The 23,871-nt window shown below is 41.8% G+C and overlaps 1 protein-coding gene across 1 annotated transcript in view; it reads left to right on the forward strand.

The window, feature by feature from the left end:
* Nucleotides 1-530: 530 nt before the first annotated feature.
* PALM2AKAP2 (PALM2 and AKAP2 fusion) overlaps nucleotides 531-23,871 on the forward strand; it is a 308,648-nt gene continuing 285,307 nt past the window's right edge. Inside the window, exon 1 of the mRNA XM_066181417.1 lies at nucleotides 531-689. Coding sequence (XP_066037514.1) covers nucleotides 645-689 — 45 coding nt within the window. The 5' untranslated portion in view covers nucleotides 531-644. The remainder of the gene's footprint in view (nucleotides 690-23,871) is intronic.

Below are 23,871 nucleotides of genomic sequence, written 5' to 3' on the forward strand. Positions count from 1 at the left end.
CCGCGCTCTCCGTCCTCCTAGCAGCCCTGTCCTTTCCCTTTTCCAAACCTGCTTCAGCTGGGGCTGCAGCCACCGCCTGTCTGTCTGCCGCAGCTCCCCTCCCTGCGCCATGTGCCACCGTCCTTCCCTGCGCGCTGTGCTGCTCGCTAAGGACATGCTGTGGCACAGCTGTCTGCCTCCTCTGCTGCAGTCAGGCAGGTTTGTATTACTGTGCACGCCGCTGATGTCGAGCTCCTGTCGTGACCCAGCACCCCATAGGAGGAGCAAATGAGCTGAGACCTCAACGCAAAAAATTATAGCCATACGAGCTGTCCCTCTTCTCAGCTGCTTGGAGAGTGCCTACATGGTTTGTGTGACAGCACCAGCACACAGAAGCAGCACTGAAATGCAGTTAGCAATACAGATGGGAGACAGGCAGCCAGGCAGGCACTGGTCCAGTGACTAAAATGATTGTACCGTGAGCTAGCCTGCAGTGCCTCCAACAGTGGCTGACTGCTACACAGGAGCTCGGCTTTCTTTGCAATTACTCCAGTTTCCCCCCCGGTAACTGCAGTGTGCGCTCCGTTTTGGTTTTGTTTGCCTTTTTGTTTCTCCCTCCCACCCATCGGTCTCCCCCTCTCTCCTGCCGTGTCCTTCTCTCCAGGATGGCGGAAGCAGAGTTGCACAAGGAAAGGCTCCAAGCCATAGCAGTAAGTCAGTTTCCTTTTACTTGCCCTTTTGTCCTTAGTTGCGGGTTCTTGGAGGGAAGGGGGGATTCCGCCACAGTGGCTAGCAAGCGCCCGGAGAGCCTGGCTTGTGCAAAGTTGTGTGTGGAATACCCTGTTCGGGAAATGAGTGGTAAAAGTCTGCTTTGCGGGATTTGGCGGAGAAAGAGGGCTCTGAGGAAAAGCGTTGAGCTGACACGTGCAGAAAGAAAAATGTGAATGCAGTGGCATGCTTAAAAGATTGATGATAGAGAAGAAAAGGAATAAATGGGGAGGAGAAGAGATTGCAGGAGAAAATCAGTGCTGTGCTGAATATGTATTTTTTCACAGTTGTAGGTTTTGTTTAGCTGATGAACTAGTCAAGAAAAATGATCTACTGCAGGATGGCTTTTAGTGCAGAAAATAATTATGATATTGCTAATTTTAAGACAATCAAACACAGACACTGCATAATCAAAATTGTGCAATTGTTTGATCTACTAGTTAAACTGTCATCTCAGCTCCACAGCTGAGCACATGATTTCAGAAAAATTTCCTGCTGAGCTGCATTACTCCAGGGGTAAAATCTAGGCAGGGTTGAGCCCCATTTTAGTTGTAACTTTGTTTTCTCATTTAGTAGTGTATTTGGATTGAGCCATGAGCTCAGCTGGTGCAGACCTCAGAGGAACGTGGGTAGTGGCACCTGGTGAGGAAGGGACCTGGGTGTTTAGGATCCACCGTCATCCTGGCATACAGAAACTGCCAGCTCATCTTCTAGCATGTCATAGGCACTGTGTCAAAAGGCCTGTGTTTCTGTGGGCACTGCCAGTCGGACAGCCCTATACAGCCTGCCCTTGTTCCAGTGACACCAGCTCCTCTTCTTCCCCATGGCTGAGATGTTGATGCAGCTGTTCCAGTCCCAGAGGGATGGCACGGTCTGTACTGGGGACGACACACCTGGAGGTCTGAAGGGAAACAGAAGACAGCAGAGCCCACATGGATTTAAGTTCTCTTCCCCAGTTCCCCCAGTGATCAACCTACTACATTTTCCTGTAGCTGGTACAGCTTACAGATTTCTTTTGTAGTGTAACAGGAATGGCTGCTGCTGCTTCTTCTGCTGCTGGTGCTGATCCAAGATATTTTTCTCAAGTCCACTCTACTGATAGGTCCATGGAAATTCAAAATAATCAGATTTAAAAGAAATAGATTAGGATTTTTTCTGTCTAAAATATTAACTATAAAAGAGCAAATGGTATAATTTGATATGGGGAGGGGAAAATTAACCATTTAATTTTCACACAGTGGAAAGTAGTGCATATTTTAAAGCTGGTTCTCAGTTTTCTATCAACACAGGCATTGCTGTATCTCAAGTGGAAACACCAGCAATGTTCCCCCAGAGGCAAACCTCACTACTGCTGATGATTTGGGACTCCTTTATGGCAGAACTGTACTGCAGAGCTGCTCTGTGCTGTGCTGCAGTGCATAGCTCTGAAACACTTCTGTCTCCACTTAAAAAAAAAAAAAAAAATTACATTATTGGTTTTTTCTTTCAACTGCTATATAACAGGACAACAGACAACACTCATTTCCACATGATCTCCTGAAACCTTTCACCATAGTAGATCAAGTGCTGTGGTTCTTAGTGCCCTGCATCTCACACCAATGAGGCCAGTATGGATTTAATATTATCACCTGGTGTACTGCTACTGCAGCTTTTACAGGAGGTTTATGCTGGCATAATAGAAGGCCTTGAGAGTCTGGACCTTCACTTTCTATACATATTTCCTTTTTGGTTTCTCTTTCTGGTATTTCATAAAACATAGTAAGCAATGTATGCAGTTAATTAGATTGAAAGTTTTTTGCTTCAGCATAAAAAATATTCAGCTTTATTTTAAGCATTAGTGTGGGTCCATGAACCAACTTGTTTGCTTAGCACTCTGCAGAGCAACAGGTTTTCCATATAAGCTTGTTAGTTGACTTTTCTCCTATGCTTGGGCTGCTGCAAATTTTTGTCAGAATGCAGAGAAGTTAATTTCTAGTGTAAGCTCTGCTCCATCAGAATGAGTGACATGACACAAGTTAGGCATTTCCCTCCTGCCACTGATTCGCTAAAATAAGGTCAATTCTCAAATGCTGTATCGCCTTTCTCAGAAGAAGAAAGAAATGGCATTTCACTTCAGCTTAGTGTTTCATCTGTTTGAACATGCTGCAGTATCTCTCTGAGATGAGCAGAAGCTTACCCCAGCATTCTGCAACCACACTCGTTGAATGCCAGACTTACACAAAGAAATCCACGCATCACTGGGTTCTATACACTGTTCTCTGTACATTTGCTTCAATAATCACTATGGCAAATGAGTTTGCTGGGAAGTTTGCAGAGTAAATTTTCAGCGTGCATCACTGAATATATAAAGAAAACAAATCCAAAACCAGAAATATGAACTCTAACACCAGAATGCTAACTGGTTTGGAAGCATTCGATTTTATACTTTGTTACCTTGACTTATCACAGTTTTAATATATGATTCTCTGGCACAGAGGCAAGTGTCATAGGAAGAGGAAAAGAAGGAGCCTACTGTTAGGACATTATTCTAAACCTCAGTGAATGTGAGTTAGCCACTTGTTTTGTCTGCAGCAAATATATAGCCTCTCTGTGCATTCATGTTCTACCTGTAAACTGTGAATAACAGACTTTGCCCTTGTCTTAGAGAGGTGTTAGGGATGCATGCAAGATTGAGTTGTACTTGGATGCCATGGTTTACCAGGGCAAGAAATATCTAAACACATCTTTAAAATAGAATCTGTGATTCTAAAACCAGAGAAGCTTCAAATGTGTATGTTTTAACATCATTGAAATGCTTAAGCTGTGATTTTCAGATCTTTCTGAAGTCCCTAAAATTCACACGCTGACTATAGAAACACTCAGAACACTGTGCAAATCTGGTTTGAGAAGTAGGAAGATGTGAGACGACTACTAAAAATTGGAACTCAGTTCTCTCTGCTTGGGAGGAAAACAAAAACTCTGTGTCCTGCAGAGGTTCTGTGATGACTAGGAGCGATTGGTTTCCCGATCCTTACTTGAGCAGAACTCACATCATGTCTTCCAACTTGGATGTCATGTGTACTACAGACAGGTACTGGTAAATTTTTCTACCATGACACACTGCTCTCAATATCTGCCTGACCCTGACCCTGACCCTGAATCACCACAACCTCCTTCTGCTGCCCTACCAGCAATGGAGCTGCGTGGTACCCACTCTTAATGCTGCACAAAGATGCCTTCAGCAGGCATACAAGAGGTTAAAAGAGGAGGTCTGGAGCTATCTTCTCTCTGAGCTTGTTCCTGCATAGAGCACTTCAGTGTTTGTGTCGGCTTGTTTCATGAAGGGGATTGGTGGGTAAAATTTTGGGTGAAAAAGGAAGCATTTTTATGGCTTTAGAAAATATGCTGGCTGCAAGTTGCTCAGAAGTTGGGAATGTAAATAGTCCCAAGCTCAGTGGCCTGGGGACAGGTGAGCTGACTTAGTTTATCTTATTTTGGATAAATAACATGTGTGGCCTCAAAATTTGTTGTAGGGCCCCTCCTCTATGACTAGAGAACCTCAGAAGATAGTGATCTAAACATAGGCAAGCATTAACAAAAGCTAAGTATTTTCTGTCCCTTATCTAGCAATCACAAAGCTGGGAAGTGGGGTGTTGAGTATCGATTGGTGCATCTGGGATATGAATGCCCATACAATGCAGTAAATATGTGTTATCCATACAACAAGTGAATTAAATGAAATCATTGAGGTGTAGCACTGAGGAGAAATTGTCAACTAAAAGCAACAACCAGCGCAGGAGTTGGAGGAAGTTTCCAGATTCAAGAGATGTCCAGCATACAGATTCAAGTGGGGAGCTACTATACTGATTCCTTAGCAGATGAAAACAACAGCAATGATGGTCCCTTACTTACAAGTTCCCAGCTCAGAGAACCAGTAACTCAATTAAAATATCACTGACATTCAATTAGCCACACCAAAGATACCTCCTGTCAAGCAAGACCATTCTTGCTTTTTGTATGAGATGATGCATTTGTTGAGCTGAATCTAACATTACTTAGCTGTCATCAGGGGGTTGACCTGCTATGGCAGGACAGTGGTGTTCAAAAATAGCCCTCTCCTCTATCAGTGTGGTCTGCCTTATATGGATTAAGGACTGACTTTCTGACAGGTCTCAAAAAGTTGGGTCTTTGTTTGGGAGACTGCTGTTCCTTGAGAGCAAGGCAAGGGAGAACTTACAGGAAGCAGCTTTTCAAGATTTGAAGGTGCTCCCTAGTTGTAATTTGATGTAAATGGAACTGGCTGGTGTGCAGGCAACACGAGTGGTGGAGAAGTTGGATTACTATACAAAGAGAGCAAGTTGGATTATTTAGTAAACTGGATCTTCCATTTAAAGAAGTACTTCACACCTGTGGACAGCTAGCATTAAGAGAGGCCAGTATGGGTTGGTGCATCCAGATTTAAGGTAGTATGGGGCTAGCACCACAGAAGAGGGCCCTGCAGTCCGAGCAGCGCTGCCTTTGATGAGGAACAAGAGCTAGTGTGGGTGGTAATTCAACAGGGGCAAGGAGAGGGATCCTTGTCCTGCACAGGACATTAATTTCACACCAGTTAAACCTACACCAGGTGAGATTTTAGAGTTCCTCCCAAACGGGAGCTATGTGCATTCATATTTACGTATAGCACTGCACTGATTTCTCAGTAGGTGTTAGAGAATATTAATACAATTACAACAGTAATAAAATCTTTTGGAAACACAGTACCAGTATAGTTCAGGATCACAGTTGCTGGTAAACTAAGCATTCTGTATTTCTGGGTTGGACACTCAACAACTGCAGTGACCATCATGTAGTCTCCATAGATTTCAGAAAATGTATTGACAAAAGAGAGTATCCCTTCTGCCTCTTCCCACCCTCCCCACCCCCCACCCCACCCCAACCCCCCCACAAATAGCTGTTACTCCACAAAAATGAAAATTCATGTCTAGTACATCGTATCCAGGATCATTTTACTGTAACACTCCTCCACAATTTTTGTGAGTCCTTCCAGAGATCATTGTCATGAAACTTAGAATGTGAGAAATAAGATGCTGAGAATCACCTAGAAAGATGTGGCAGATTGATTTAATCAACAGTTTACTATTGCTGTGAAAGTTTAATACACTTGTTTCCAATGTCCTCATTTAGGAAGTTATGTTTTTGTCCTTTAAGTTAAGCATGGGATCAAATCCATCTCAATCTTCAGACCTAAAGACTGCAGGGAAAAATAAAATGCAGCAAGATATGGAAAAAAAACAAGCCAGCTGTGACTTTTCTGCTTGGAAAGTAGGTGAGTGAGAAGAATTTGCAGAAGGAATGAGTGTAGTGGAGAGAGAGGATAAGTAAATACTACTTACATGTTTTGGCACAAGGATTAGTAGGTATCCAAGGAAGGTAACAGTTGTGGACAAAACAAATACAAAAAAATTTTCGCCCTGTAATGAGTTGTTAACCTGTAAAGCCCCATTCTCCAGGATGTGGTGAATGCTGAAGAGTGCACTTGGGCTTGAGAACAAACCAGGCATGCTCGTGGAAGCGGAATCCATAAAGGACTTTCTCATTAGAAGCAATTTTTGAGTTGCAAATTACTAGAGGCTGGCAGTGAAGTTTTTTTATCTGTTTGCCATGCTCCCAGTTCTGCTTTAAGCACTGTGAAGCATGGGCTAGATGTCCTGATGAAGTGCAGCCATCCTGTGTACTCAACCAATTCAAATTCCAGTAGCCAAATCTGGAAGTTTTGACACTAAAGCAAGCCCCTGTTGCAATACTGATTTGAATTCAAACTCATTTGAATATTGCTACATAGCTTAATCCAATTTTCCCATTCCCATTTCCCCCTCATTATCTTATTTGCTCTTATCATATTTATCATAGCTTACTTATCATATTTAAAAGTATTATTTATCTGATTAATCACAACCATTCCTCTGTCATCTCTTTCTTCAGTGGTCCCAACATCCAATTACCTGAAACAGAAAAAAAATCCTTCTGTAGCTGTAGCACTCCTCTTTTTACATTCTGACCAAAAAACTTGAGGGCTAGTGAGACCTTATCATAGTGAGACTCTGGTGAGGAAGACCTGGCAGAGTTGAGTCTGCATCCTGCTGCAAATATTTCCAGGGATGGATTCAGCAGGAGTAAACTAGGGGTTAGCACAAACTAAATCTAAATTAGATATGTACTGTAAGCATGACACGAATCTGTGAACCTCAGCACAAATCAGCCAGAGGAGAGAAATTATGTTTTACATTGCTGTAAAGGATGAAGAGAGGTTTCGCTGCACACAGATCTGCGGACTACCCTGAACTGCAGCAGTACCATGAGTCAGCTTCATGGCAGACCTTACACAGAGAAATACATGCAAGCAGAGTTGTATCTTTCCTTTACTTCTGGAGCATATAAAGCACTGTGAGTTCATGCACAGTGTATGAAACATTACAACCTTTGTCCATACTAAGACAAAAGTCAAACAAAAATGCCTAAAATATCTGAAAATTAAGATTACCTTCTCAAGTTTTATCTGTATTTTTTGCTTTAGGAATGTTTAGATGACAGCAAGAGAAGCAGAAATATGAAGAAAAAATATTTCTCTCAAAGTATCTGTGAAAACTAGGTAAAAAACTGAGGGAACAGAAACCAATTTCTCTTGAGAAATTTCTAGACAGTTTCCAGACTTACCCAAACCCAACTGTTTAAATTTAGAATTGTTTCCACAGCACATTCCTAGCCCTTAACACATCACCAACATCTCTTGAGCACAGACAAGAAGGCTGAGATACTGGATTTTACTTTGTGCCTTTCAAATTATATTTTGAAAAGGAAGCTGAAAAAGGGTGGAAAGGTTTTGTGGGGTTGTTGTTGTTGTTGTTGTTTTGAAGTCTCTGGTTAAATAAAAAAGTTGCGGAAGATCTACATTTTTGGAAACTATCGAACAGCTCTAGCTTGGAGTGTAACTTTAAGGACAGATTTCCCATACCAAGGGATTAAGTGGGGTAGCTGTTCATCTGAGATCAGACTGTGGGATTTACATGCCATGCTTGAAGTAAAGGATAGCTGGGTAGCTAGGTTGAAGGTGGGATAGGCCTGAAAAGGGTTCCACCGTGATACTCAGCCTCTCCTTGAGCAGTCCTCTCTTTGCAGGAATCACTCCTTGTATCTATCTAACTCCTTACTTGCTTTACAAATACTATTTTATTCTTGGACAGAATGAAGCGTATCCTTCTTGCAGAGCACAGTCACCAGCAAGATGGTTCATCTGCCAAGTGTATTTGGTAAAGTACTGGACTATGCACCTCTAGTAAATTATTAATTATTACCTTACCCTCTCTCAAATGGCACACAAGCATGTGCTGAGCCTGTGTGTGCTAGGACACTGGCTGGACTGCGGATGACTTTCAGAAGCAGGACTTGGAACCAAAGGCATGCTATACCTGCCTCTGGCCCTAATTTCCTAGAGTAGAAAAGCATTTTCTATTGCAAATTCTTATCAGGGAAAGCAACATGGTTGTTAGAGTTAACATCACCCAACAAGTCGGGTGGCAGTGAAATGGGTATGGCCTTTTGGCAATTGCACACCAAATCTGTGCAGTTCTTGACACACAGATGCTTTTTGTTACTTTGCTGACTTCCAGTGAAGTTAGATGCTGGAGACGTGTAAAACTTTATTCCTCTTGGCCAGTAAACATGTACTCTCTCTGAACAAAGAAGGCCAGGAAGCAATGCAGTTTGAAGAGCTCTTTTTGAAAGGAGACAGACCTGCCCTCATCTATATGAGCTACTGCCCCTTCCAGACAGCACACAGCTCAGGTTGTTGATTTAGGCAGTGCTCAGACTGTTTTAATTTGAGCTGCCAAGATAATTTGTCAAGATCCACAGACAACAGCAGGGTGGGGTTCAGCCCCTCTGCAGTTCCTAATAATAGCAGTTACTGGCAATAAGCTGGAGATTTGGGACAGCAGGGACATGTTCAGATATTTCCAAAAAATTACAAACCTTGAAACAAAGCCCTCATTTTACCAGCAGAGGACTAAATAAAAGGTGCTTTCCAGTTTTTTGGGGCTATGTCATTGTCAGCTCCTCTGCTTCAGCCACGTTCCTTTGCCATGCAGAGTTGCAAGCAGCACCGCAGTAGAGGGAAGTAACGTGGGCAGATAGGGGCTGAGGAGACCCTTTTGAGAGGCCGAATATTGCAGACAGAAATTAGAAGCCAGGTTTCCGTGTAATTTATCACTAGAGGAGGGGGCGCTGAGCAGCCCGTGCCGCTGGCTGCAGTCACCCAGCTGCAGTCTCGTTACGGCACAGCAGCAGCAGTGAGCGCGGGGCTGAGATGGCTCCGAGCGGGTGCGAGCGCCTGGCCATTAATTAACCAGATGAGTGCCACTGCGGAATGACTGGCCTTTCCCAGAGGGAAAGAGTATTGAAGCACGTACGCAACCCCTCCTTGTTAACCTCTCGTGGAACAGCTCTGCTCTCCACCACGTGCCAGGTCCTTGGAAAAGCTCTGTTGCCGACGACGGGTTTTTAAAGGACCCCTAGAAAACCGTTTCCTATTTGGAGCATAAAGCAAGCATTTGGCATCCAAGGTGCCACTAAATTTACGGTAACTGCAGCACAGGGAACTGGATTGTCTCATACTGGCGTTGGTACAAAATTGCTATCTTGAATGAGTTGGCCAGTTCTGGCAGCTCCGTGCAAATAGTATTTGAGAGTTAATCCCTTATCTCTTTTGAATCCTTAACTACATTGACATAGAAAGTAAGGCTCAGTTGTTTGTATTTGTTTTTAATAAATACAAGCATATGCAAGCACTTGCTCCATGTCAGAGAAATAGGCTCCACCAGAAGTCTGATTCAGCATTGAAAGGTTCATCTTTAAGACAGATCCTTATAGTAAGAATACCTGCTCTATTAGGAGTGTACATAAACTCATCCCAGCACCACCAAGATCTTAGCAAATTGTTCTGGTTAACTAAGTAACTTCTAACCGGACAGGAACCCTCTAGTTTTTTAAAAAATAAAATCAAGAACAGACTAAATGTAACACTTTTAAGAACTGTGTCCCTGAATGAGTGAAACACTGAGAAGTACTGGTTCGTTGTGCTAAATTAAGAGTTGTTATTGCTGAAGTTTCAAAGTGTACAAGATTTAGACTAAAATACAATATAGACTATAGGATGTAGACTGTATAGCTCTGAAACTATGAGATGTCTGAAACTCATCTGTGAAATAGAGACCTGTTCACACTTTTCATGCTAGAGATTTTCAGATTGCCAACTCACACTTTTCATGCTTTAGCTTTAGATTATCAGATTGCCAGCTACCTGGTTTCTTAAGGAAAAATAATAGAATTGGTTTATGACTATTCCTTATCACGTGTGACATTATGATGCTGATCCAAGATTTTAGTGAGACTAATGTGTCACAAACATTCTCCTCTGTGAATTTGTCAGTAATAAACAGTGTTCCAGTGTGTTCCAGAGGAGTTGTTCCAGAATCAATAAAGCTTACAACATAGGCAACTCTTTACTTTTGTTTTTCCCCTGGGAATATAATATAATATAATATAATATAATATAATATAATATAATATAATATAATATAATATAATATAATATAATATAATATAATATAATATAATATAATATAATATAATATAATATAATATAATATAATATAATATAATATAATATAATATAATATAATATAAGTAGTAATATTTCATAGTTCTGAAAGCAAAGGGTATTCAAAGATTATTCCACTTCTGAGAATGAGCACATGGAAAATCCGGCTGAACTGGAGGAAGCTGGTAGGAGTTGAACTTTACAACTCTGCTGCAAATCCTAGTGCACTTCAGGGGTAAATTCCCCTCTGGATTTGGCCCCTGTATATCTGGACTACACTGCCCGCAAACTCTGCCCATGAAAGCAACCCTGAAACACAGATTTAAGGAAAAAAGAGTGGTATTTTGGTAATCCCAGTATCTACAGCTACAGTTTCTGCTGCATTTTGGTCTGTTACATTTAGGGCAAGCCACCCTCCTGGCTTAAACATATAAGAAAACAAAAATAGTCTTTGGTCTCTGTGTAGTTTGAAAACACATGCTCATTGGTAAAATAAATCATGTTTACATTGAAGTGGGTGACAGTAACAGCACGACTGTGGGCAAGTCACAGATGACTAGTGGAAAGGTGGTAAGGTGGTTATATACTCTTACTATCTGTATGGATTGGAGATGGGTTTGACTAAGCTCATCCTTCTGCCACTGAAGTGAAAAAAGAGAGTTTAAAATGATACTGGCATGTTTTTCACATGGTGTCTTCAAAACAAGGATTCTTAGCACCTAGTCGTTACCAACTGCTCTATAGCAGTTCTGAAGAAAAAGTGATAGTGGCTAATGGTATGAACATTACTCAGCAGTCTCATCTATCATGGGAAAGGCATTGTGAGTGTGTATATATATATATATGTGTAGGTATATGTGTATATATATATATACACACACACACATAAAATCTTGGTATATATTCTGGAATGCAGTTTGTTAGGCACATGGAATGGTGTTTTGGTCAGACCCATGCTGGGTGTTAGTCTCCAAGAAATCCATGGGCACAGTGGAGAAGAGTCAGGAACGATCAGATGTGGAAGAAAATTACTAGTGAGGCAAGACAGAATTGTCTGGCCTGGTGAAGAAACTACCAATGTTTAGCTGATCTTGTATAAGGGTAGAAAAACCTTCTGTATTCCTTCTAGGATGGATTGCCACTACTTTTGCCTGTTCTCTGATGTTTTTCAGTCCACCAGTGATAACTAGTCTGCATATAAAGAGTTCTTCTGCAGCCAGTCAGTTTCTTTGCAATGCTGAGCACAATCCTTCATTGAGTTTTGGCAGCTGACGTATGGATGTTTGCAGAGCCAGAAGAGCAGTTTAACCCAACTGCAGTGGCAGAAGTCGGAAGCTGAGTTGGTTTACTTTGCATTTTGAATAGGCTAAGTGTGTGAGTAATCAGGCACTGGAATTCAGATATGTTGGTGTCTTGGTTTTGGGAAGACCGGTATCTGCTAGGTAAAAGTTGGAGTTTTCTTTGGAATGGAGAGTGTAAACCTTCCCCTCCTTTTTTTTCCAATTATAAATTTACAATCAGAGGCTCTTAGGCAAAGATTTGGGAAATAGGAATAGCAGTTCTTTACTAGTATGTATTACAAAGCAAAGAAACACAAAAAAAAACCCCCAAACAACTACAGCATTAATAACAAAAGAAAACAGTACCAAGAACTTTGAGGGCTTTGTTTCACAAAACCCAGGGCAATTTGGTCTCGGTGCCCCTGCAGGATCCTCTGAGCACCAAGCAGAAACAGTGGAAAGTCCTGGGCTGGTAGCTGGGATGGCAGGATGTCCCGGCAGCGCAGGGTGTGCAGGGTCATTCTGTGGCAAGAGGAGCAGCGCCGAAGAAGTCGAAGGCGAGGCAGGGCCGGCCCAGCTCCCGCGGGTGGCAGAGAAGGCTCAGGATTCAGGCTGAACTGGTGATAGTAAATTTCCCAGGACTGGATCCCTTTGGCCACAGTGAAACTCTTCTGGCCAGCATCAGCCCAGCCATTCTCTCTCCCCGAACGCCGAAATTAGAACAGCCCGAAATTAGAACAGCCCGCAGCTGCTTCAAGCTCTTTTATCTGCATTATTTTCTAACTTTGTCCACCTCTTTGTTTTGGCTAAGTACTCTCAAGTATCCAACATTTGGTCTCCTTGGTAACTTATGGGGAAAAAATTCTTTAGAGAAAGAAGGAACAAACTTAACCCCCAACAGTTGGGTAACCTGTTCATGTTTGAGAACATTCAATTACCTTTTCTGTAGGAGAGCCACAAGTTTGTATTCTCTTCTGCAGCAGGACCTTGCTCTTGTGAAAAACAAGTTCCACTCTCTTTTAGAATTTTATAAGTTTAATAGAAATAAAAAATAAACAAAATAGGAGACAGAATAAACTAAGCTTCTCAGCCGAGGGGACTTGGCACCAGGTCTGCCCGTCGCCCCCCTCACCGTTTAGGACTTCTATCTTTAAGGAGCACCGTATTGAATATTCAATAGATGGTAATCAAACATTCCTTTTTGATCTGTTTTGAGTATCTCCGATAATCTTATCTAGTAGATTTATTTTGTGGGTGTCTCCACATAGTCTGGTAACATGAATATAAATCTTCTTTTGAGGTTTTCTGGTTCTTTTCAGTTGGATAAGAAAACAGAAAGTTAACAGTTTTTTTCGTAAAAGGGTCACAAGGTGACCCCCTTCCCATAGCTTCCGGCTTGGTGGCTTAAGTGTTACAAAAAATCTTACCCCCCTGGTATAATCAAAAATACACATTCATTACTTTTCTAAATTCTTATTAATAAAAACATAAAACAGTACAATTATAATAGTTATGTGAAAAGCCAACTACATAATATACACTTATAACAATCCTCCCTTTCCTTTTTTTATAACTCATTTGGCTTGAGCCATTTTCTTTGTTTTTTGGCCTCCATTATTTGTTCATTTTTTTCACAGATCAGTTTTGCTTCTTCAAAGGGGTCCTTCATGTTGTTTTGTTTCTTTAACACTATGATCTTTTGTGCTGTTCCGGATGTAGTCAATTTTGGGTTTGTAGGCATTGTTACCACTTGCATGCCTTGAACTACATTTGTGATCAGCCGAATAAAACAAGGGATTAAACAAGGAAGAAATATCAGTCTAGCAGTAGCACATAAGAGAAAAAAATCTTAGTTTTTTCCACCATTCTATTCTCAGTAAGTTATCCCACCAACTGCTTTTTAGCATTGATTCTCACTTTTGGACCGGTACATGGGCTATTTTTCTGGTATCATTGACTATATCCAAAATAGCATCCCCGTTGTCATCTATTTTCAAACAACAATCTGATGTATTAAATTTTCCACAAACACCCCCTTCTTTGGTTAGTAAACAATCTAAAGCTAACCTATTTTGATATACCGCTGCTCTTGTTTGGCGTTGTTGACTTGATATTAACTCCAACACTTGACCAGTTTTGTTTGTTATTATTTCTACAACAGCCTGGAGTCTTATGATGTGGTTTAGCATATAAATTGGGGTCCGATATCTCCAACTCTCATTCTGTGCTTAGGGGGCAGATCTATATGTTTCCAATATGTGTTCAGGGGCTATTCATCATTCCTTCATTTTTGGAATCCTCCAATCACATCCCTCTTATTTCTTTTCAAGTCCTCATAAATTGGTATCCCTAATTGATCCCCCTTTGGCTCTGGTAAAAGAAAGAATTTTGGTTGTATAATTCCTAAAGTGCAACTCCCTTTCCACCTAGAGGGGAGTCTTGGGTATGCTCTCTTTCCACATATCCAAAATAAGCCATCTGGTGCTTTCCAATAATTTTTTTTTTTGTAAATTTATATACTCCCAAAATTTGGATATTTCTGGGATCCCAAAATAAGGATTTTTTCTGTATCATTACATTGAAAAAGTCTAACTTCGTTATTATATTTACAATTTCCCTTTTTCATTTTCTTTTGAATCCAATACCAAGTTGGTTTCTCTGGGATCCACTATGTAAAAGTTCCATTGCTTACCTTCTATCTTTTGCAGGGAATGTTTCCCACTTCATTAAGAAAGTTTTTTTTCAGTGCGCCAGAGACATTCTTCTTCCATTACTGTTGAGCTTAATATCCACCTTTCTGGTTGGTTTTCCCTGTTTATATTTGTCTGGTTCCACTTAAGGAGTTCAACTGGGCCTAAGCTACTGCCTTTCCATGGCCATTCTTCTGACATCAGAGCCCCTCCACAGACCCAACAGTTGGTTATGTTAAGTTCCTTACTTATTCTTTCCCCCAATTCCACAAACAGGTTTTTCCCCAGTCTTGAGATATCTATTTCTTTTTTTAGTTGCTGGTCCAGTTTTGTATACAAATCTTGGAGTGAAATTGGTACAGGGTTTGATTGCTGTGCTAGCTTTCTCTTTTTGCTCACTAGTTGCTCTTTTACTAAATTTTGGGTGGTGCTCTCAACAGTGTATGTGAAACAAATCCATCTTTCCCTTTTTGGACACTTACTTCCCAACTTGTCACCACTGGTTCCCAAATTTTCCGCAATCCAATATTTTTTCCATTATGCATACAATTATTTAATTTGGATGGGTTATAACAGTGACTGTTGATATGCGTATGTGTAATAAGAAAGGAACTTCGGTGTCTCTCCATATACAACTTTCGATGGCATTTGTGGCATGACTTTGCTGTTATCTCATAAGGGAAAAGGCTAAGAACGAGTGACAGAAAAAGGAATAACAGAGGTCTGGTAGGGCTTATACCTCCACCCTCCATGCCTATGGGGTTGCAGCCCACAGCAGGAGTATATGATCTTGGTGGCAAGTACAGTGGCCAACTCAGTCTTGCCCTCTATTTTCTTGTCACTTCCTTTTTATTAATTTTCAGGCAAATCGCCTTTGACACTTCTTAACTGTAATTTGCCACTGTTCCTCAGGTATTTTTTCACTCAACAGGCACTAGTAATTCCCATACTCAAAGCAAAGTTACTACTTCAGCTATTTTTACTTCTACCAGGATGGGGAATAGATTTGTCACTCAGCACTTTATACAATAAGAGCGTTACTTTTGTGAATTACAATACCAATTTTCTACAATTTAACATTTACATTTTACTCAGCTAACATGTTCAGTATTACGATGAATCAAATAGGGTATATAGCATAATTGTGATGGAGGTGGTTGTTCTTGTTCTTCTGTACATAAATCACAAGCTATGGCATGAATATGAGAATCCTTTGACCAAAACAATTCTGGTCCTCTTGTTTGAAGTGGAAGTATTCCTCCTGGGGGGATAATGGAGGTGTTTCCAAATTCTTTCAGGCTGAACTTGAAACCACTGATATAAACTTGGCCTTATTTCCCAACTAAGTGTGATTCTTTGTATATTTTTGGGGTGATTCAGATTCTCCCCAGTTCATTACTACCCAGTCCTCGTTTACGAGTCAATTTGGTATCACTTGATTTAGATGTTACAGTCCATTCCTTTGGTTTTTCCACGGGTCCTTTGATTTTGCTGGCGTGGATCCACCTTCATTCTCTGGTCTGGATCGCAGCCTCAGTTGTCAGCAGTACCTGAAAAGAACCTTCCCATTCAAAGGCAAAGATATTTCGGCTTTCTTCGGCTAATGGACAAGCTCAGAAAGCATCTTTTAGATCTGCCACACTAAACCACTGATGCTGGGGCGGGACTTTACTTAGAAGAGTATAAGGATTGGGTACCACTGGGTACCGGGTCTGAGTTCTTTTGTTAACCTCTTGTAGGTCTTGTACTAATTTGTAATTCTCATTATGCTTCTTTACTGGCAGAATATGGGTATTATGAGGGGACACACAAGGTTCTAATATCTCTTCCTTTATTAGTCCTCCTATTACCAGCTTCAAACCTTTTTGCCCTTTTAAGGATATAGGGTACTGATGTACATGTATAGGACATTCTTCTCTTTCAACTGTGACCCTTATGGGGTCTATGTTTAATCCTCCCCTATTTCCTTCTCCAGCCCAAACTTCTTTCTCAATTTTATCTTCATCCTTTTGGTCAAGTTTTAAAATCTTAGCGGTCATTTTCCCTTCTTGTGGTATGACCCCTATTTTCAATTCTACTTGCAAGTCTCTCCCTAATAAATTACTACCTGCTCCAGGGACCAATAAGACATCTCTCATCCAAATTTTAGTTTCTATCACAACATTTTTAATAACAGGAACTGTAAAACTTTCTCTTTTTGCCTCTGACATCTTTGCAGTATCTTTACTTACATTATAACTTGTGGGAATATTTAATAAGCATGTCTTCTCAGCACCTGTATCTACAACAAATTCTAGTTCCTCTTTCGGGGGACCCACTTTTAAAGTTCTCACAGGCTCTTGATGGTATTTGTCCTCTAAAAAATAGAGCCTATGACTTCCCTATTCTTCTTCTTGGTTTATTGCTCTGAAAATTTTCAAATCTTTTTTTTTTCGGTGAGGAAACGCACGTTTGTAATGTCCCTCATCTCTGCAAAAGAAACAGACCCTCTTAAATTGCTTCTGGGATTTTGCTAATACTGGGGCTCTTTTTTTTTCTCTTTTCCCTCTTTCTAAGACCTGAATATCTAGGAGCGGTACCCGGGGGCTTTGATTGTTTTTGGAAATTACTTTCTCGCATTATGGCTACCATAATCTTTGCTTCTGTGTTTGCTTTTTCTTCATCCCTTTTAACATAAACCTTTTGGGCCTCCCTTAATAAATCATTTAATGTTTTCTCGTGCCAGTCTTCCATTTTTTTCAGCTTTTTTCTAATATTTGGCCAGGCATGAGTAACAAAATTACCTCTTAATAAAGCCTGTCTGTAGGATCATTCGTGGACGGCAGGGAGAAGGAATTCTGCTGACTTGAGATATTTTAGAATACGTGGTTTTATTGTATGGGTCGTGGGTAAAAAGGGCCTTGCCTTCAGCCACCAGCCTCGGCTGAAGGAAAGTCCCAGAGAGAGCGAGAGGAAGAGCAGGGGGGTACGAGTTAAGAGAGAAGGGAGCGAGGGAGCCAGGTGGCAGGGGTCAGAGAGCAGGGGCAAGAGGTAAGAGAGCAAGAGAGTAAAGAACAGAGAGGAAGAAGTATGAGCCAGGAATAGAGAGTGAGGTCTTTCTTACAATGCAGTAACTAAGACTTAGTATCTTACAACTCAAAGTAAGCTTTCATTTGTATTTCGATTATAAGTTTCATATTTTCAGAATTTTTTGCTAAACAATCATATATATAAGGTCTTTCTGATTCATCTTCCCCAACATCTGTCTAGCAGGTGTCTTAGGATCTGTTCTTGAATATTGTTTCATATTTCTCTTGAGTCTTACTAACCATTCTGTTGGTGTTTCTTATTTTCTCTGCTGTCCTTCAAAGGCTTTCCTGGCATTCTGCCCTCGTGGTACAGCCTCTTTTATTCCTTCGATTATCAAATTATGATAATCATTCATAGATCTCTGTCCTGCCTCCTCATTATGATTTCAATTTGGAGGTTCTATTGGCATTTTTTTTGGTCTTCCAGTTCTCTCTGCGGGTTTTCCTTTTTCCAAATCCTTATTTCAGCAGCTCTAATCATCTGCCTTTGTTTTTGGGAAAAAATAATCTTCATAATTGATTGTAACTCAGCCCAAGTAAAAAAATTCGGCCCTAAGAAAAGGTCTAGTTGCTCTGAAATACCTACAGGATCCTCCAACAACCCTTTAAGTTCTTTTTTTAAAATTTCTGACTTCTGAAGAAGTCAAAGGGTCATTTACAAACTTTGTGCTCCCCCCTCCCATAGGAACTTTTCGTAATAGGAATAAATTAATTTCTTTATCTCAGCTTTTCTGTTTTGGTGGGGTTTTTTTTCTTTTTTCTTTTTTTTTTTTTTTTTTTTAATCCTTTTGTTGGTATGGAGTTTCCCCTTTAAGAGGAGAAGCCCCCTGGCCAGCAGTGGCGGTCGTTACTGAGGGGACGATGGCCAAGGCAGGGGTTGCGGGGACTGGCAGTGACAGGGGGCTGGGGCAGGGGTCCGCCCCGGGGCTGGGTCCTACAGGAAGGGGAGGGGGTTGGCGGGGGCTGCGACCGGAACCGCCGGCAGGACGGGGTTTTTGAACGTGGTCTTTGCTGGGTGCACTCGGCACAGCCGGAGTCATCAAGGGCGGAGCTGCTGGGGCCGGGACAGCCGGAGAAGCCTCGGGGAATGCGGGCGGCGGAGGGGTGGCTGAAGTGGCTGTGGCTGGGACAGGCGGGGTTTCTCGCGGAGCTGCCGCAGGTTATGCCGGCGTACTTGGGGCTGGCACGTGTCCCGACATGTCTAACGGAGCGGGCCCCGGCCATGCGGCCTGGGCCGGAGCAAACCCAGGCGCGGCGGCCGTGAACGGCTGTGCAGCCAGCGGTGTGGGAGCAGCGTGCGGGGGGCAGCCGCCGGTGCCGGTACCGGGCCGGGCCGGGCGGGATGGCCGCGTACGGGGGGCGGCCGGCGGAGGCGGGGGAGAGAGCGGCGCGGGAGCGGGGGAATGCGGGGCGGCTGGCAGAGGAGGCAATATTTTTAGGACAGCTAAGCCTTTTATTCTTTTTTTCCTCTTCTTGGTCTGTCTCTGGAGTTTCTGATATTTTAAAAATTCTTATCCCCATAGGGTCCATGTCTCCTCTCCCAACAGGCAGCATATTTTCTCCTCCGGATTTAGCGGTTCTTTTGAATTTACAAATATGTTTAAAGCCTGACAAATCCACCCTTCAAAAGAACCATATCTAGGCCAATAAACGTGGTCAGATCTTATTTCGCTTTCTGTCCATTCTGTCATACAGTACTGAATCATCTTTACTTTGTCTTTTTTTCTTATACTAGGATCCATATCCCAGTTCGCTAATAAAACCCCCAAAGGGCTATCTTGGGGTGTTTCTGCTGGCAACTCTTTTTTCTTGAACTCTGATTTTTATTGGTTTTCTGTCTCATTTTCAGGACTTTATCTATTTATCCCTTGGTCTCTGTTGTGGTGTTTTGTTTTTTGTTTATTTATTTTTTTTTTACTTTCCCTTACAGCCTGAACACCACCTTTTTTGTTGTCCCAAGGCACAGAAAACTCTTTCTCTCAACAGTACAATACCATGCACCTTCTTCCCCCAAAAGAAAAATTTAAATCAACAGTCTATATTACATATACATTCATTCACCCACTTACACTATTTATTTATTTATTTATTTTCTCACTCTTCCCCATTCACAACTGGACAACACAAGTAAACAATACAAGAAAATGGTACCCTCTTTTACCGTTTAATATTTACCTATAGGCATTTAACTAACTCACCTCCAGATGCTCTTGGATTATCACACTTTTTAAGCCTCTAGTGTTTCTGAACTTGGCAGCTTTTTAAAGCTCAGGTGTTTTGAATCTTACACCCCTAGCCTTTTGTGTTTTTTCCTCAATCTGGCAAAAAAGATTCATATATTTGGCCACTCTCCAGATGCTCTTAGGTTAAGTAACCTTCAATCCGGCAATATTTGCCCCCCCCCCACTTCTTTTTAACCCATTTTCTCAGTGGGTTGTATAGGAAAACTATCGGATCCTTTCCTGAGGAGTCCAACCCCTCCCTGGGACCGTCTCAGCCACCCAGGGTTTTTTACAACCCCTTTTCCCCTGGGACCCCGTCCCAGCCACTCAGGGGTCACTTTCTCTCCTTTTTCATCTTTTGCTTCGCCTCCGTGCTGGCCACCTCCCTCGCGAGAGAATGGAACCGAAGCTTAAGAAGCTACCATACTCGTTTCACCAGTCTGGGGGACCCAGCCAGCTTCTCATTCACACACCACACAGACTCCCTTTAACCCGCTCTCCTAAGAAATACTTAAAATCCTTTTTCTTTCTTAGTTTCTTTGTGCATGAGGTTTTTATGGAGCAAAAAAATACTGCAGTTTTAGAGAGCCTTTTCCTTTTTCCTTCCTTACTTTTTTTTGTTTGTTTGTTTTTTCTGTCTCCTTTCTTGTCTCTTCGGGTGTATGACCTGCGATCTCCAATTCTCAAAAAGACAAACAAAGCGAGGCTGTCAAAAGTCAGGCGGTTGCACCCTCCTCGCTCTGGATCTCCCGGGGTTTCAGAGACGAGGTATATCCCGGCAAGAGCCCCCAAATTGTGAAAAACAAGTTCCACTCTCTTTTAGAATTTTATAAGTTTAATAGAAATAAAAAAGAGACAGAATAGGAGACAGAATAAACTAAGCTTCTCGGCCGAGGGGGGACTTGGCACCAGGTCTGCCCGTTGCGCCCCTCACCGTTTAGGACTTCTATCTTTAAGGAGCACCGTATTGAATATTCAATAGATGGTAATCAAACATTCCTTTTTGATCTGTTTTAAGCATCTCTGATAATCTTATCTAGTAGATTTATTTTGTGGGTGTCTCCACATAGTCTGGTAACTTGAATATAAATCTTCTTTTGAGGTTTTCTGGTTCTTTTCAGTTGGATAAGAAAACAGAAAGTTAACAGTTTTTTTCGTAAAAGGGTCACAAGGTGACCCCCTTCCCATAGCTTCCGGCTTGGTGGCTTAAGTGTTACAAAAAAATCTTACCCCTCTGGTATAATCAAAAATACACATTCATTACTTTTCTAAATTCTTATTAATAAAAACATAAAACAGTACAATTATAATAATTATGTGAAAAGTCAACTACATAATATACACTTATAACATTCTGCTTCCTATCAAGTTTATAGGAATTTTGCTGCTAGTTTCAGTGGTTAGCAGGAACAGCCCCATAGTTTTGCCATAAATATTCACACCATTTCTAACTCTATTGTTACAAAAAATGCTAGATCTGTGGCAAATGAGACATGTAAATCATCATGGACGAAGTATAAGGATGAGGATGAACACAAAGTGAGATTCACTATTTGTCTCACTTGAGAGTTGCATGCTTTGCCATTTGTCAAATGCTTGTATCAGCAGTACAGAGGAACAGTTAGAAAGTGACTAAACTCACCTATCCAAAGTTCAGCTTTTTACGTAAAAAAAAATCTAAAAATCTGCGTGTGTTCTTGTTCACCCACAGGAGAAAGTCAGTTTTAACAGCTTGGTTCTTGTAATACCTACCCACTGCTCTTGACTTCTTCCGTTTTATGTTACCATGAGTGCAGAGATACCTTCACTGGAATAAGCTTCCCATGCCTTAACTCTGCTTTGCAAGGAGATGCTTTTTTAGTACAATCTTTTTTAACAGATTTTTCTCTTTGTAGAAATGTTACAAATGGAAGCGGGGGCCAAGGGGGTTTGGAATAAAAAAAAAAAAAAAAAAAGAAAAAAGACAGTAATGATAGTACCATCTCTTTTTTATGTTCAGGCAGGGGGTAGAGAAAAAATGTAAAAAGAAGAGATATTTTCAGTTTCAGTGAAACCTTGTTTGTGTTTTTTTTGTTAATCCTGGAAGGTGTGAAACTGTGAAGGCTCAGCAAGCTGAAATCTCCATAGGGCTCTAGCCTAAAATCAAAGGGGATGAGAACCCTACCCTTCAGTTTGTGCAAACAGAATTAAAGCATCAAACTGTGATTGAATTTCACTGTTTTTCTTTTTATCCAACCCAAATTGGCTTTGAGTTGTCTTTGCAAAACATTGCAAAACTTTGCCCTGAAACTTTGGAGCCAGTCCTTAGGACCTGTTTGGGGGCTGGAAAAGAAATAGGGCATAATCTGTAGGGCAAGAAAATTGTCAAAGGTCTCTAGAAATCTCAACTTCAGTCGGATTTCTTTGCGGCTACGTCTTGACCTGTATGGACAGAAAGCCTTTCAGCATGCATTAAGATAAAGCAGCAGGTTCTCAGATTATAACATCCTTACACATTTATCTTTCTCTATTCCTACATTTTAAGGCATCATATTTAAGATTTTACATTTTTCACATCATATTTAAGAAACTGATCAGAGAGAGCCTTCACTGCTGGTGTGCTGGTAATGTTGCACTCCATTTGTCTTGGTTTGAAAGACAGGTGTCTGCTAAGCAAGGCAGGAGCCTCCCTTGGAATGGAAAATATAACCCCCTTCCCTAGGAATTATTATGATTTTGAAATTAAGGGGCTCTTGGACAAAGATATGAGGATAGGAATAACAGTTCTTTACTAGTATGTATGATAAGCCAACAAACACCACCACCCCTGGCATCGACAGCAAGCAGCACCAGGAGCCCCGTGACCCCTTCTCAGCCGCGGGCGCTTTCCCCGCCGGTGCAGTTCCGGTCACAGCCAGCGGGGGCGCTGGTGGCTCCCGGCGGGCAGGGCGGGTGCGGTGATTCCCCGCGGCTGCAGGGGGCGCTGTGGCGCGGGCTCGGGGAGCGTGCGGTAATGGCGGACAGGCTGAGGGGAAGGGATGGAGGAGAGGCTTTGCTGCGCACAGCGCTGGGGCAGGCGATCCCAGTGTCCCTGAAGGACCCTGAGGAGCACACTGCTGGAACGGCAGGACGTCTTGGCAGGCAGGAGGGGCAGGACTACAGTGCAGCGAAAGCTCAGAGCAGTGCCGAAGAAGCAGTGGGGGCGGGGCAGCAATGGCCTGGCTCTGAGCAGAACGGGGAGAGGCTGGCTCAGGATCCTGGGGTTTTTCCTCCAAGGCACCTAAGGAGATGGTGAAGAGTCCCTTTTTTTTGGTGAGGTAGGTGTTAATAAGGTCCCAGTGCAACAGCTGCTCTTATGAGCAGAGCTCCATTCATGGTAGAAGAGAAGCAGCATAAGACAGGGCGCCACAGTGGTGATGTATTCTCCCCACAGCAACTGCAGCCCCTCTCCCCTGAGAATGCTGACAGCATAAGAGAGATAAGGGCTGCACCCAAACCTGTTTTCCCGTTCCAAATCTCGGAGTATCTCTGCCCTCCAGGAAACTCCAGGTAAAGAGAGAGTAGCCAGTTTCACCCCTCCCCTGAGCTGTGACAACTTCTTTTGTTTCATTTAAGTATCCTGTTGTTATTTTCTCCTAGCAACACGTATGGGGGAAAAATCCGTAAGCGGGGGAAAAATCCGTAAGCAAGGAAAAAAAGCCAAAAGGAAAATTCCTAAAACCCAACACGATTTCAAGCTGTTTGTCTTTTTTAGCAGATTTTTTTATCATAATAAAGCCCCACTTAAAACATGAACAACAAGCAAGTGGTTTGCTTATGGATATATTGCTGAATCATTAAATATTTCCTGGTGCAATCCAGAATTGCAGATATTCAGTACTTAATAGAGTGTAAAGGTGGCAAAGCTGGTGACAGCCTCTTACTGTGTTGTAGCAGAAATTACCTCCTGAGTTTTACAGTATTGCAAGTATCGCATTAGTGTGTGACTTAAAAACTCCATTCCATCTTTCCAGACCAGTTCTTCTCACTTTAACAAACAAGCTAAACACTCTTTTGGGTACCTGAGAAATAGCAACAATGGTTTTGGCTAGTCCAAGAGTTGAGCTTTTTTTTACTGTGAAGAGCAAACATCACTTTCCAAAATGGCACTGTGTAAGTGGCATTCAGCTTTCAAAGTGTATTGTCATTCAAAAGTTTATATAGAATATCTCATCTACAAAATGTTGGAAATATTTTCCTTGGCTAAAACAC

This window comes from Chamaea fasciata, unplaced genomic scaffold (genome assembly GCF_029207755.1).
Source record: "Chamaea fasciata isolate MVZ Bird 193981 ecotype frontalis unplaced genomic scaffold, bChaFas1.0.hap1 SCAF_4, whole genome shotgun sequence".
Lineage (NCBI taxonomy): Eukaryota > Metazoa > Chordata > Aves > Passeriformes > Sylviidae > Chamaea > Chamaea fasciata.